General features: G+C 42.9%; 1 protein-coding gene across 1 annotated transcript; it reads right to left on the reverse strand.

Annotated features, from left to right (window-relative positions):
• Positions 1–9,825: 9,825 nt before the first annotated feature.
• On the reverse strand, positions 9,826–10,431 carry LOC110697934 (uncharacterized mitochondrial protein AtMg00310-like). The gene has a single exon (XM_021875340.1). The coding sequence runs from the start codon at positions 10,429–10,431 to the stop codon at positions 9,826–9,828; it is 606 nt and encodes a 201-aa protein (XP_021731032.1).
• Positions 10,432–15,539: the final 5,108 nt, after the last annotated feature.

Genomic DNA, 15,539 nt, shown 5'->3' on the forward strand with positions numbered 1-15,539 from the left:
TCTTCACAGAGGTGTCTGCGTTTGAGTTCGCACCGGTTGCTAGAGAAAGGGACTACTAGAAATAGGCTTATTTCCGAGGGAAATCTTCCGACGGACTTTAATTCCCTCGAAAAATTCAAAAATTCCGAGGAAAATTGACTTTGTAGGAAAAATTCGTCGGAACTGTTCCCTTCCGACGGATTATTCCGTCGAAAATGTTGCGACGGATTTGATTTCCCTCGGAATATTGATGTTTCTACGGAATATTCCCTCGGAAAACACAGGTTCCGACGGAATTTTCCGTCGGAACCTGTGTTTTCCGAGGGAAATATTTCCGTCGGAAAGCTTCGATTAATTAAAAAAAAAAGTAACGTTCTGCAGTCTGCACAAAAGCGAAATTAAAAGAAAAACGAAAGAAGAGAGAGAAGGCGACAGGAAGAGGAAGAAGAAGAGAGAGAAAGAGGAAGAGGGAGAAAGGGGAAGAGAGAGGAAGAGGGAGAAGGAGGAAGAGGGAGAAAGGGGAAGAGAGAGGAAGCGGAAGAGAGAGAAAGGGAGGAGGAAGAGAAAGAGAAAGGAAGAAGGAGAACGAGGAAGAGTGAGAAAGGCCTCCACCCAGCCGCCGCCGCAGGCCCCCTCCGCTGCCGCCCCGCCGCCGGTAAGGGTTTCTTTATTTTTTTTTTCCACCTTTGAACTAGGGTGTACGGGAGTGTTTTTCCAAGTGGTGAAGTTGCCGGCGAGTCAACCACGACCAGCCACCGCCACCACCAGCAGGTTGTTTGATTTTTTCTTTGCTTTTCTGTTTTTTTTTTATTTAATCATTCAAGCTTAAATCATAAATGTGGTTCATGCTTTTGTTTGGTGTTAATTATTTTTGTTAAATTTGAATATTTGTAGGTTTTGTGTGTTGAATTGTTTTTTTTGGCAATTACAAACTCAGATCTACAGGTTAGACATTATTTTAAAGCTAAATTTATAAATTTAGTACATACTTGGCATGTTAAAAACTAATAGTGTGTAGATATGTGGTAGGTTATTATTGTTTTTAGTTATTGTATTTACAATTTGTTATATTTATATTTCAATTGGTTGAAATTTTTTAAATGAATGTGTTTGTGCTATAATATGTTAGATTAGTGTAGTTAATTTAAGTATAGTTTAGGGTAATATGTTAGTTTAGGTTAGTTGTATTATAATAGGTTAGTTTAGTTTGGTTTAGTTAAATATAATAATGTATGTTGGTTTAGTTTAGTTTAGCTTAATATGATGTATGTTAGCTTACTTTATTTTAATATAATGTTGTTTAGTTTTGTTTAATTTATTATATTGTAGGTTGGTTTGGTTTAGTTTAATATGATGTATGTTACATTACTTTAGTTTAATATATTGTAGCTTAGTTTAGTTTAATTTATATAATGTATCCTATTTTGGTTTAATATAATGAAATTTTAGTGTAGTTTGGTTTTGTTTGATTGGTTTATTTGAATATTATGATATGTTAGTTATCTTTAGATAAATTATGATATATTTGTTAGTTTAATTTAATGCAAGTTATATATATATATATATATATACACATTATAATAAATGAATCATTTGCATAATCATATGCCTAGATACCCGTTCAAGGCATACACATTAGGAGTATGTCTTGAATAGTCCCCGGTTGGGACTGTTCTTGTATGCTTATTCTCACTTAGGTGGTGAATGTAAGCCTTGTTTTTTATTCTAGGGAAAATCCTGCCTTTTCATGCACTTCTCTACCGTGTTCTCTGGGTACATATGTAGGTGTGTATAATCGCCTACATCGTGTACTTGGAGAACTGTAGGGAAATGCTGGCGGATTTTCCATAGAATTGAAAACCTGGGTTACATTCACTAGTGAGAATAAACGTACAAGGATGGGTTAGGTTGGAGTGATAAGGACCCTTTGGAAGCATTTCAAATCTCATTTGCATTTCCATAACGCTGTGGTGGATAATGACTGCGAAATACCGTTCATGACTAATGTGATTGTACATATGCATGAGCTATGTAGAAGTTGTAATCATGAAACGAAGAGAACGTAGCTGGATGTATAAAAGGACGATTGGGCAAAGTATTAACCCAGATTTCGTGAAAGGAGTTGATGAATTCATTCAGTACGTCAGAGATCATCCCGAGAGTAGTAATCCGGATGAGGTTAGGTGTCCATGTGTTAAACGTAAGAACAAACGCCTTTGGAATGCGGATATGGTTAAAATTCATCTGTATGACAAGGGTTTCGTACCTAACTACTACGTGTGGATGTGTCAAGGGGAGGGGTATCCGGGAGTTCCCGAACGGCGGTCCAATGAATATCATGAAAATGGCACACCCTAGTGACAGCGCAGCTTGGAAGCACCTCGATTGTCGGTTTCCAGAGTTTGCTTCTGAGCCTCGTAATGTGAGACTTGGCTTGCGTACAGATGGTTTTTGCTCCTAATGGTAAGTTTGGGGGTCAATATTCTTGTTGGCCTGTCATTTTGACCCCTTATAACTTGCCTCCCTCAATGTGCATGAAAAGACAATTCATGTTCCTTTCGTTGCTCGTTCCCGGTCCAAAAAACCCTAAGGGAAACTTGGATGTTTACATGCAACCGTTGATAGAGGAGTTGAAACTGTTGTGGGAAGTCGGCGCGGCTACTTATGATATTTCGAAGAAACATAATTTCAATCTTCGAGCAGCCATCCTGTGGACCGTTAGTGACTTCCCAGCTTATGGCATGTTGTCTGGTTGGGCCACGGCTGGTAAGAAAGCTTGTCCACATTGCATGGAGAAGACCAAAGCATTTTGGCTTGAACATGGTGGTAAAGTTTCTTGGTTTGATTGCCACCGACAATTCCTGCCGACAGATCACCCTTTTTGGAACAGTAAAACAGCATTCTGTAGAAACAAAGTAGAGAAAGGAGCCCCTCCACACATCATGTCAGGAGAGGAGCTGTGAGAATGTGTCAAGGACCTTCCGAAGGCTACAGATGGACCCGATTCAATTAAAAGGCTGAAAAATGAAAAGAAGGGGTGGTTCAAGCAAAGCACCTTGTGGGAGCTCCCATATTGGAAGCATCTCGTCATTCGTCACAACTTAGATGTCATGCACATAGAGAAGAACTTCTTTGATCAGTTAATTCACACTGTAATGGATGTGAAAAAGCTTACGTGTGACACCCCTTCAGCTCGGAATGACATTGCTAAATATTGTAAACGTCCCCAGCTTCATCTTCAAGAGGATGATAGAGGAAAAGAGGTAATGCCAAAGGCTCCATTCGCTCTTGACAAGGCTCGGAGAAAAGTTTTGTGTGAGTGGGTTAAACAGTTGCGGTTCCCTGATGGTTACGCCTCCAATTTGAGCAGATGCGTAGATTTGCAAGCGTGTAAGCTCTATGGAATGAAAAGCCATGACTGTCACGTGTTCATGGAGAGGTTGTTGCCCACAGCTTTGAGGGAATTGCTCCCTGGCCATATTTGGAATTCAATTACAAAGATCAGCCAATTCTTCTGAGACTTGTGTTGCTATACAACATCTGTTAGTGACATGGAGCGATTGGAGAAAAACATACCTGAGATCCTCTGCAAGCTTGAGAAGATCTTCCCTCTTGCATTCTTTAACTCCATGCAGCATTTGCCTACACATTTGCCGTACGAGGGAAAGTTATGTGGTCCTGTATAATACAGGTGGATGTATCCCTTCAAAAGGTAAATCAAATACCCTTATTTCACATCCTTTATTTTACATCCTAATCAATTGTTCATACAGTTACACCACAAATGTAATTGCAGGTTCCTCAATCATTTGAAACGGAAAATTGGGAACAAGGCTCGAGTTGAAGGGTCATATGCAATGCTTATCTCACTGAAGAGATAGCAAACTTCTGCTCCAATTACTTTCAGTCAACATTTGACACTAAAACTCGAGATCTTGGTCGAAATGTGAATGCCGACGTTGAGTCCACATCAGACGACGCTGAAATACCAGAGTTGTTCAAAGAGGACAGTGGTCGTGTGTCAAATGAGGGTAGAACTCGGTTCTTAGGTGACAAAGAACCCGAGTGTGCACATTTGTTCGTGTTACGAAACACCGGCATTCTTGGTGAATACGAAAGGTATATTAGGCCCAGGTATTCAGTGTATTCGTATTTACGATCATTTATAATGATGACTTTGTAGATTTACATTGTGTGTTTGGCCTCATAGGAAGTTTGAGGACTACATTCTTAGTACTCGACCTACCCTGCGTAGAGAAGATGTCATGGAGAATTTCGAAACTGAATTTGCTGATTGGTTTCATCACAAGGTGATATACGCGGTGTAACCGTGAAATAATAATGAATTTTACATGTTACATTTCAATTCATTGAATTCAGGAACCTTGATGCTGATATTCAACCACTTTATAGGTGGTCGAAGAGAAGCCAAATTCGGATGTCCTGCGAGCGTTGTGCATGCGTCCCTTCAGGCGCGTTCGTACTTGGGGCCAGATTTTTGTAGGTGGATTTAATTTCCATACACATGCCCATGGAAAGCACAAATCCACCATGAATTATGGGTTGTGTGTATCAAGTGAGGATGGCGGAGAGTACTTCGGCATCTTAGACGACATAATTGAACTTGTCTACACGGGACCCAAGAGACAGTACAAGACAATTCTGTTTAAGTGCAATTGGATGGATTGTGGTAGGGGAATGAACATACACGAACAATACAAGCTAATCGAAGTAAATCATACTAAGAAATACCCCAAATATGATCCATTTGTTTTATCTTACCAAGTGACTTAAGTGTACTACGCATCATACCCTAGCCTGAAACGGGACCGAGTTCAATGGTGGTCTGTGTTTAAAACACATGCAAGGTCAGTGGTTGATGCTCCGGTGGACTTAGAGTTTCTGCAATCACCATCCCCAACATTACATGCAACGCTTTGCCCGCCGAGTGACATTCCAGACTACGCAATGGATGATGATGATGAAGACAATGACGATGGCTTTGTGATCTCAAGCGATGAAGACGATGAATCTAGTATCGGCTCTAGTGATAGTGACGATGATGATGACATCGATGCAGTTTTAGATGATAGTACTGACGACTCTAGTAGTGAAAGTAGTGATGAGAGTACTGAATAGGAGAAAATGTTTATCTCCTTTAAACGTATGCTTCTTATTGTAAAATCAAAATATTAATGAGGCTTATGTAAAACTTTTTTGTGTTTGTATAAAAGCCATATTACGTTGCACTGCACTCCTTATTTATAATATCTTGTCATTTTACTAACATCTGATTCAGGTAGTCATGGCGGGTGGAAAAAGTGGGCAGTCGTCGAAGAAAGCAAGGGGGAAAGAGAAAGAGACCGCCCGCGCCCTGTTCACCGACGACCAGGATGAGGAGATGTTTGATGCGGAGGCAGCCGATTTAGTTGATGATCAGACGTCCCCATCCACTCCTGTAGATGATGGACATTGGGATGAGTCAGAGGATGAGCCACGGGATGAGTCACAGCTCCCGTTTTTGGACCCTACTACGTTGTGGTAAGTAAATATCATGATATGGAAGATCAGATACATTTGTTTTATATTACATATTTCGAACTTGTTTAACATTGTTGTTTCCCGTTTGTGATAGGTTTGATGATCCTAAGGTTCGAAGTGCGGTATCTGGTACGATTACTGGATACTACCGAGCCCCTTGGAGGAACTTCTCCGAAGTGCCTCCAGCTACGAAGGAACACTGGTGGAACTTGTTCAGCGTATGATATTTTTGGGTCTTGGTTAATACATGTTTTAGCTATTGTGTTGATTTAGTTTTGTGTATAACTTTTGTATTTTATCATTTGCAGGCACAATACAGATGGGCACCTCAGATGGACGAGCTAGTGAAGATCACATTCCAGAGGAGGGTAGCCACACGCCTGCATGACATGTTCCACACCATCACGCACAAGATGAAAGGCGCCATGCCAAGTTGGTTGAGTGCGGAGCTCCACAAGCAGATGATGGACATTGTTGCTAACGATACAACTTACAAGGAGAGGTCGGCGTAGAACCAGAAGAACAGAAGGGGCGGTTCTATGGAAAATCCCATCCGAGGGACCCACTTTCAGGGTTCGTTGGCAGCTACCCAACATGCAAAAAGGATGGTAAGTTTATTTAAAAATATCTTATATTACAAGACATTTGTGTATTTCAATGTAACAAGGGTTTGACATGGTTAACGATTATTCCTTTTTTTTTGTATCAAAGGCGGCGAAGAACAAGGGCCAGCTACCAACAGCTCCTGAGCTGTTTCTAAAGACACACTTCAAGGAGTTGCCTGGGAAAGGCACAGTGCCTGTAAACCCCACAGCTCAGCAGATTACGGTAACAAATTCCCTAAACTTGGTTCCTTGGTTCATTATTCATGAATAGGTGTAGATAAAGAAATAGTTCATTAGGTTCAATTTGGCTCCAAATGCGTCCCAAAACGTAGGGACTTGTATTTTTTTTGTGATTTCAAGTCATGAACCCCTTATAATGCCTAAAATATGCATGTTTAGAGAAAGAAATAGGTCATTTGGTCGAAAACGTAGTAAATGGGCTAAGAATAGGTCATATACTTCATAGTTGGTTCAATTTGGCTCCAAATGCGTCCCAAAACGTAGGGACTTGTATTTTTTTTGTGATTTCAAGTCATGAACCCCTTAGAATGCCTAAAATATGCACGTTTAGAGAAAGAAATAGGTCATTTGGTCGAAAACGTAGTAAATGGGCTAAGAATAGGTCATATACTTCATAGTTTGTTCAATTTGGCTGCAAATGCGTCCCAAAACGTAGGGAGTTGTATTTTCTTGGCATTTCAAGGCAGGTAACCCTTAGACTACCTGTAATAGAGATGGGTAGAGAAAAAAATAGTTCATTTGATCAACATACATAGAAAATGGTCAAAGAATAGGTCATACAGGCCATATTTGGCTCCATTTGGCTCAAAATGCGTCCCAAACCTTAGGGACTTGTATTTTTTTGTGATTTCAAGTCATGAACCCCTTAGAATACCTTTAATAGAGATTTTTAGAGAAAATATAGTTCATTTGGTCAAAAACATAGAAAATGGGCAAAGAATAGGTCATACAGGCCATATTGGGCTCCATTTGGCTCAAAATGCGTCCCAAACCTTAGGGACTTGTATTTTTTTGTGATTTCAAGTCATGAACCCCTTAGAATACCTTTAATAGAGATGTTTAGAGAAAAAAATAGTTCATTTGGTCAAAAACATAGAAAATGGGCAAAGAATAGGTCATACAGGCCATATTTGACTCCATTTGGCTCAAAATGTGTCCCAAACCTTAGGGACTTGTATTTTTTTTGTGATTTCAAGTCATGAACCCCTTATAATACCTTTAATAGATATGTTTATAGAAAAAATTAGTTCATTTGGTCAAAAACATAGAAAATGGGCAAAGAATAGGTCACACAGGCCATATTTGGCTCCATTTGGCTCAAAATGCGTCCCAAACCTTAGGGACTTGTATTTTTTTGTGATTTCAAGTCATGAAACCCTTAGAATACCTGTAATAGATATTTTTAGAGAAAAAACATAGTTCATTTGGTCAAAAACATAGAAAATGGGCAAGGAATAGGTCATATAGGCCATAGTTGGCTCAATTTGGCTCAAAATGCGTCCCAAACCTTAGGGACTTGTAGTTTTTTGTGATTTAACGACCTGTAACCCTTATAATACCTAAAATATGCATTTTTAGAGAAAGAAATAGTTCATTTGGTTAAAAACATAGAAAATGGGCAAGGAATAGGTCATATAGGCCATAGTTGGCTCAGTTTGGCTCCAAAATGCGTCCCAAACCTTAGGGAGTTGTATTTTTTTGGAATTTCAAGGAATTTACCCCTTAGAATACCTGTAATATAGATTTTTAGAGAAATAAATAGTTCATTTGGTCAAAAACATAGAAAATGGGCAAAGAATAGGTCATACAGGCCATATTTGGCTCCATTTGGCTCAAAATGCGTCCCAAACCTTAGGACTTGTATTTTTTTGTGATTTCATGGCCTGTACCCCTTATAATACCTAAAATATGCATTTTTAGAGAAAGAAATAGTTCATTTGGTCAAAAACATAGAAAATGGGCAAGGAATAGGTCATATAGGCCATAGTTGGCTCAATTTGGCTCCAAAATGCGTCCCAAACCTTAGGGAGTTGTATTTTTTTGGCATTTCAAGTCCTGTACCCCTTAGAATACCTTTAATAGAGATGTTTAGAGAAATAAATAGTTCATTTGGTCAAAAACATAGAAAATGGGCAAAGAATAGGTCATACAGGCCATATTTGGCTCCATTTGGCTCAAAATGCGTCCCAAACCTTAGGGACTTGTATTTTTTTGTGATTTCAAGTCATGAACACCTTAAAATACCTAAAATATGCATGTTTACAGAAAGAAAGGTCATATACTTCATAGTTGGCTCAATTTAGTTTAGCTTATTTGTATAACTTACTACCTCGTTTGTTCCCTTTTATATGTTTATCTTGTAGGAGGCCTACCAAAAGAGGATTGAGGCGGCTAGAACTCAAAGGACTCAGAAGAGTCCGAATGAGCTGTACTGGGAGACAGTGGGTGGTCGGAACAAAAAAGGACGTGTGAAGGGACTAGGCGAAAGTGCTGACATGTACTATGGCAGCCAGATAGGTCGCCGACTTTCCACCTCTTCCTTGCAGTACACGCCCTCCTTTGTTTCTCAGATGCAGGATCGGATGGAATCCAGGGTCCAGGCTATTCGGGAACAAATGGAAGGCGACATGGAAGCCCGAGTTCAAGCCCAAGTTCAAGCTCAAGTTCAAGCCCAACTACAAGCCCAAATGGAGAAAATGGAGAAGAGGCTGGAAGAAAGGATGATGGGTCGTTACGCCAATGACCCATGTTCCAACGTGCGACCTCCATTTCGAGATCTCAGGGACGACGACCCGGGATTTGGTGGAGCTGGCCAGGGCTCTCGCGCTGTTGTATTGCATTGATGAACTTATTGTTTGTTAGTTGTAATCAAAATATTAACTTAGTGTTTATTGTAAATATTGGAATTAGTATCTATATATATATATATTTGCACAAATTATTCAATGAGTAATATAATATACGAAGCAGGAATTACAGGTTTGTCCCGGAGGAAAATATATAGCCAAATATAGAAATTTATCTCATACCAAAAAAGAAAAGTTCCGACGGAATTCTAATCCCTCGGAAAATTTGAGCTTCCGACGGAAAAAAAATCCCTCGGAATAGGTGATCTTCCGACGGAATTGTTTTCCCTCGGAAAAGGGGACCTTCCGACGGAAAAGATCCCTCGTAACTTTCCCTTTTTCCGACGGAAATTTCCCTCGGAAACGTGGGGCCTTCCGACGGAAATTTCCGTCAGAACAGGGGAAAATTCCGAGGGATTTCATTCCGTCGGAAGCTTGCGACGGACTTCCAATTCTGGTCAAACTTAGGTTCCGAGAAACTAAAATCCGTCGGAAATTCCCTCGGTAAGGATGTTTCCGACAGAAAATCCCTCGGTATAACCCAAATTTCCTACAAAGGGGTCTCCGACAGCGAGTTCCGACGGAATTCCGTCGGAAACTGGACTTTCCGACGGATTTTTAATGTTTTCCGATGGAATATGTCCTTCGTAAATTAGCTGTTTTCTAGTTGTGCATGCACGCCACAGAAAGTGCTTAAGTTTTGGGGGAACATGCAGCTTCCAGATTTTCTTCCAGACCATATCATCGTCCACCTGATTGAAAGATGCATTGTTACCCATCATGCTAAGCCAGTAGGCTAATCTAACCGAAAATATACCATTCACATTGTATTTCTAGTAAAGAGAGTCTGGTTCAAAGGCTGAGATCAAAGGTATGGTTAGAACAACAGCTGTATCCTCATCATGCAAATGTAGGGCTAAAGCATCATGATTCCAGCATCTTCTTTCCCAATCAATCAGTCCTTCCACCTTTAAATCATTGTCATGGAGACCATTAGCGTGGGGTATAGGAGTACCCGAATTTCCAATTCCAGGAACCCAGTTATCTGTCCACACCTTGACTGAATGGCCATTCCCAATCCTCCATTGAAGACCCTCTTCCAAGAGAGCTTTTGCCCCCCATATGCTCCTCCAAGTATAGCTTGGGTTGAAGCCTCTCCGAGCCTCAAGAAATGAAGAATGCTTAAAGTAACGGGCTTTGAGAACCTTGTATACCAGAGTATTATTATGCTGCAGCAAACGCCAGTCTTGTTTTGCTAAAAGCGCATGGTTAAAAATTCTCAGATCTCGAAAACCCATACCCCCACATTTCTTAGGCATACATAATGAAAACCAACCCTTCCAATGCATCTTCCTTTCCCTCCCATTCCCCCACCAAAATTTATTCAAGATAGAATGAATCTCTTCAATCAAGTTGTCGGGAACTTTGAACATACCCATCAAGTATGTTGGAATGGCTTGGGCCACGGCTTTGATAAGCACCTCCTTACCCGCCTTAAACAAAAGATTTTCCTTCCACCCTTGGAGTTTCTTCCAAATTTTCTCTTTGATACCAACAAAAAGCCTTCTTTAATGTCCCAATGATGGTGGGTGCACCAAGGTATTTATCATGCCTCGCAACCTCCCTTACACCCAGCAGACTACACAATTCAGCCCTTTTTGGCCCGGGTACACGCCTACTAAATACGACTTCCGATTTATGAAAACTAACTTTTTGCCCCGAAGCCGCTTCATAAATTCTCAGAATTCTTGCAATCTCCATAATCTCCTTATTAGTGGCTCTACTGAACAGAATACTATCGTCGGCGAAGAGTAAATGAGAGATACGGGGCGCTCCCTTACAAATCTTGGCTCCATGGATCTTACCTGATTGGGTTGCATTAGATAATAGGTAGGAAAATGCATCTGCAACAAGAAAAAATAAGTAAGGTGACATGGGGTCTCCATGTCGTATGCCTCGTTGGGGAATGACATGGCCAAAAAGGTCCCCATTCACCTTGAACTGAAAAGAGCAGCTTGAAATACATTGCAAAATTTTTTGAACCCACTCATCACAGAAGCCCAGTTTCCTCATAACTTGCCCGACAAAATTCCATTCAACCCTGTCATAGGCTTTCATCATATCTAACTTTAAGGCCATAGTACCATGCCTACTATCCCCAGACCCTTTCATATAGTGGAAGACTTCAAAGGTTAGAAGGGCATTATCAGTGATCAGTCGTCCCGGGACAAAAGCACTTTGTTGAGGAGTGATCAAATTTTCAAGAAGAGGTTTCAGGCGGATTGCAAGAACTTTTGAGATAATTTTATACAGCACTGTGCATAAGTTAATTGGTCGAAATTTAGTTATTTTGCGGGGAGCATGACATTTGGGTATAAGAACAATACATGTTTTGTTGATATCCGAAATGTCCACAAGACTGAACCACCAATCAACAAAGTATTTCACAACATCATTTCCAACAATATGCCAAAATTTCTGATAAAATAAAGCATGCATACCGTCTATTCCCGGAGCTTTGTTAGGATGCATCTCGAACAATGCTATTTGAATTTCATCACTAGTGGGCGGCTTGCACAGGGAGGTGTTAGTTTCATCAGATACTTTGCTGTACATTCCAGCAAGAGCCTCTTCAATATTTTGGGCACCATCCGAGTGGAACAGGGATGAGAAGTAATCAGACACAATCTGCTCAATGCCTTTTTCATCCTCAATCCAGTGGCTAGCATTATTCTCAAGACCCTTAATGCGATTTCTGTTCAATCGGGCACTAGCTTTATGATGAAAGTAGGTTGTGTTTTTATCACCGTCGCGCAGCTCGTTTGCTCTAGCCCTTGCATATCAATAAGACTTGTTTCGGATGAAAACAATCGAATCTCGGAAGATCCTTTTATCTTGAGGGAACTTGGTCTCGGTCCGAACGACGCAGGAGCCGAGGGTTTCCTGCACAACAAATACACGTAAACTAGCCTCGGGGGGGACGCCGAGGAAGGCCCCTCCGATGCTTAAGTCAGTATATTAGAGAGAGAAAGCTGTGCAAGAGTTTAGTTGCTTGAGGCTTTATTGTCTTACCAAGAATTGACCAAATTGTTGGCTTTTATACCTTGGCTAATGAAGGAGGCGGATTGGGCCCGGAAGTCAGTTGGGCTGGGCCAAGCTGATTGGGCCGTTGACTGACCTTGACATGGCTTTGAGGATGTTGATTTTTGACTTTAGCACATTTGGAGAGTTGAACCTTAACCTTGGGCTTTTAATTGGATCATTCAGTGACCAGGCCCAATTGGACTAAATTGGACCCAAACAACTTGCCCCCCAGACCCGATTTGGAAGGATGACGGGTCGGGTTTGATTTAACCAGAAAAGGAGGGAAGTGAATGATTTGTTAATCCAAAAATGTGAATTTAAACCGTAATTAACCCATGATTAATGAGATAACAACAGTTAATGTGGATAATTGCGGAAGTTGGACGGGTAGTGGGCGATTTAACTGCAAGGTCGTGTGTTTAACGGTTACTTAGTGGGGTGCTTGAGAGAAATTGAAACGCAGACTCCTTGAATTCCCATTTCTGGAGATATAAATAGAGGCGCGTCTTCTCTCCCCACTCACTCATCAACACAAACCCAGAATTCTCAAGAACGCTCAAGAGCCCGCATCAAAACTTCGCAAATTCCCCGAGCATTAAGCTTAGAAGCTGAGACTTGTCACTACCAATTCGTAAATCGGCGGCTTTTGCTTCAGATCAAGGTAAATTCCTTTGATTTTATTTCATCTTTCTTCGACTTTGCACTCTTTCCCCTTTTTCGACTTTTTCCTTCGAAATTCGTCAATGGTGAGGGGAGTTAGAGGTGGAGCCCGTGCTCCAAGAAGAGCAAGGCTAATCCCCGATCCCAGGGACAGGATTGGGACCTGGAATGGACGAAGGACAGAGTCTGACCCTGCTGAAGGGGTTAGGGCGACTCCCATTTCTTCGGCTCCTCCTCAGAGAACGGATGAGCCGAGTGCTTCTGGACGGGACGATGAAATTCCCGCTGTCCTTTGGGATATCCTCCCTGGGTTTTCAGAGTGGGAGAATGCCGAAGTCGCTTCGGCCATGATAAAGAACCGCCCCTACTCATGGTGGGTAGAGAACGCCGATCAATATCGATTTGCCGAGCAAATTGAGTTGCACTACGGCATTTTTGAAGCTGATGGATATTGGTGCCGAATGCCCTCAGCATCCGATAGAATCCATCGTCCACCCCCGGGGTATGTGGGGGTGTACACGAGACAGCTTCAGTATGGGCTGAGGTTCCCTTTGGACGTTTTCGTCCGAGACTTGCTGATCCATTACAACATTTCCCTGTGCCAGCTGACCCCCACCAGCATCCGAAGGGTAATGACGTACTTATGGGTCTGCAAATTCTTCAGGTACGTGCCGAACCTGCATTGCTTCAGAAGGCTCCATCGGCTAGTGCCAAACATTCAAAGTGGGCACGGATGCCATGGCTCTGGGTGGTATCGGATTGAGTCTCGGCCCCCGTTCCTAACCATGTGGCCGAACGACTCTTCAGACAAGGACTGGAGAGGTCAATGGATTTGGGTTAGGGCACCCACGGAGCCGAGCCACCCTTACGTTTTCAGCGCTCCCCGGTATCTTGCCGAGCCGGATCCTGATATGGGAAGTTTAGGTCCTCCCGAAGATAGCGGGCCAGACCCGAACCTTAATCAGCAGAACATCTTCGGCAAGCTGCCGAACCGGGGAGGCAGCGGCCGAATGCAGCATATCCCGGAGACTTGGCTCCCCGATACGCACTATGTTTTCCAAGAGAATATGCTGGCAGCTGTCGGCCTCAGCCGAAAGTTTAGGGATGGTAATCTTCTTCGGCTGGGGCCGAGGCCTTTTAATTATCTCTTTTCTTCTTTCATTTTGCTTTCTTGTGATGTGCCGAACTAACTGAATTGACTTCTCCCCTTTTCTTTTTCAGAACGGGACGAGACCAACGTCGGCATTGATTACGCTCGCCTTGGCGTCAACCGAGAACGAGTCGTAACTGATCGGGCTCCCCCTATCACTGAACCAAGGCGCCGAGAGGTTCACCTAGACTCTTCCCACTTCCAAATTGAGGCTGTTGCTCTGTATCAGAGGCAGAAGCCTTGGTGGAAGAAGAGGGATCCCTTGTTTCAGCTGCTGGAAGAAGAAGCTGAAGCTGCCCGTACAGCCGAAGAGGTTGCACGGGTTATTGAAGCTTGTGAAGGTGGAGAAGGGTCCTCCAGAGTTGCTGAAGAAGCTGCGGCTAGGGCAGCTGAAGAAGACGAGGCTTTGCTGAAGACCTCGGTGAGCCTTTAGACTTAACTTTGTCTTTCTTCTTCTTTCTTTTTTTTTTTTACTCACACTCTTCTTCCCCCCTGTCTGTTACAGTCTGAAGAGAGTAACAGACACAGAGAAGGGAAAGCCCCTGTTCGTCCCGAAGACCAAGTACAAGAAGAGTCTTCAGACTCGGGTATGGACGAGCAGCCGCTTCAGAAGAGGCGCCGAAGAATGGCCATCATCGGCCCGCATGACTTTCAGCGGAGGCCGATGACCCTCGGCGTTGAAATAAGGGAACCCGGGGAAGGCAATGGATCGCCGAGGGTTCCCCGGCCACCGCCTCAATCACCCCCAAGGGCCTCTCCGCCACCCCCCGAGATGGAGGTGGATCAGAGAACTCCCAAACCTAAGGGAGAGGTTCTGGAAGAAGCTCGAGAGAGTGCCGCCGAGGACAAGGATGGAGACGCCGTGATGCCCAGTGCTGAGGGTTTCACGGCGGACATTGCCAGAGAGGTTGGGGCCTTCGTCCTCACACCTGAAGAAGAAGAGGTCACAATAATTGACTCTTCTGAGAAGGAGGAGGACGTTGAGCCACCCAAAGCTAAAGAGGCTCCATCGTCATCCTTCCCTTCCTTCCAGACGCTGCAGTCTGGAGAAATGGGTTTCTCGGCCCCCCGAATTCCAGTCCCAGACCACATCTGGGACCTCATATGGGGTCAGAACCGAGAAGGTGCTGCAGCCTACTTCGGCGATTTTGCTGGCCTGTCCGAAGTAGATAGGGCAAGGATTTGGTCGCTGAAGGCCACTGCTGGGATGGGCGAATCCAGCAGATCAGTTCCTGACCCTGCCAGGTCCAACCAACTGCTGATGATGCAGGTAATTCTCCTTGCCTTGATTTCTTTCTGAACTCAACCTTTCAGCTATTATTTTTTACTTTTTTAACTTGTGCCCCTGTTTTCAGTTCGTGCACAATCAGACTCTCACTGTAGAGCTGATTGATACCCTACAAGATAGGGTTGACGCTGCTGTGCACGAAAGGAAGGTGGCTGAAGAGGAAGTTAAGCTTGCTAAGCTGAAGCAAGCAGCAGCTGAAGAGAAGCAGCAGGAGGTTGAGGAGTACGGTAAAAAAGCTGCCGAAGCTCTGAAAACCTTCTGTGATGCTATGGAGATGGAGGTTTTTCCCCCACTGATGGAAGGGGAAAAATTCCTCCAGGAGCATATGGGAGTGGACGTCTCCAAATTCAAGGCTGCTATTGAGA

Source organism: Chenopodium quinoa, unplaced genomic scaffold, assembly GCF_001683475.1.
Source record: "Chenopodium quinoa cultivar QQ74 unplaced genomic scaffold, ASM168347v1, whole genome shotgun sequence".
NCBI classification, from domain to species: Eukaryota; Viridiplantae; Streptophyta; class Magnoliopsida; order Caryophyllales; family Amaranthaceae; genus Chenopodium; species Chenopodium quinoa.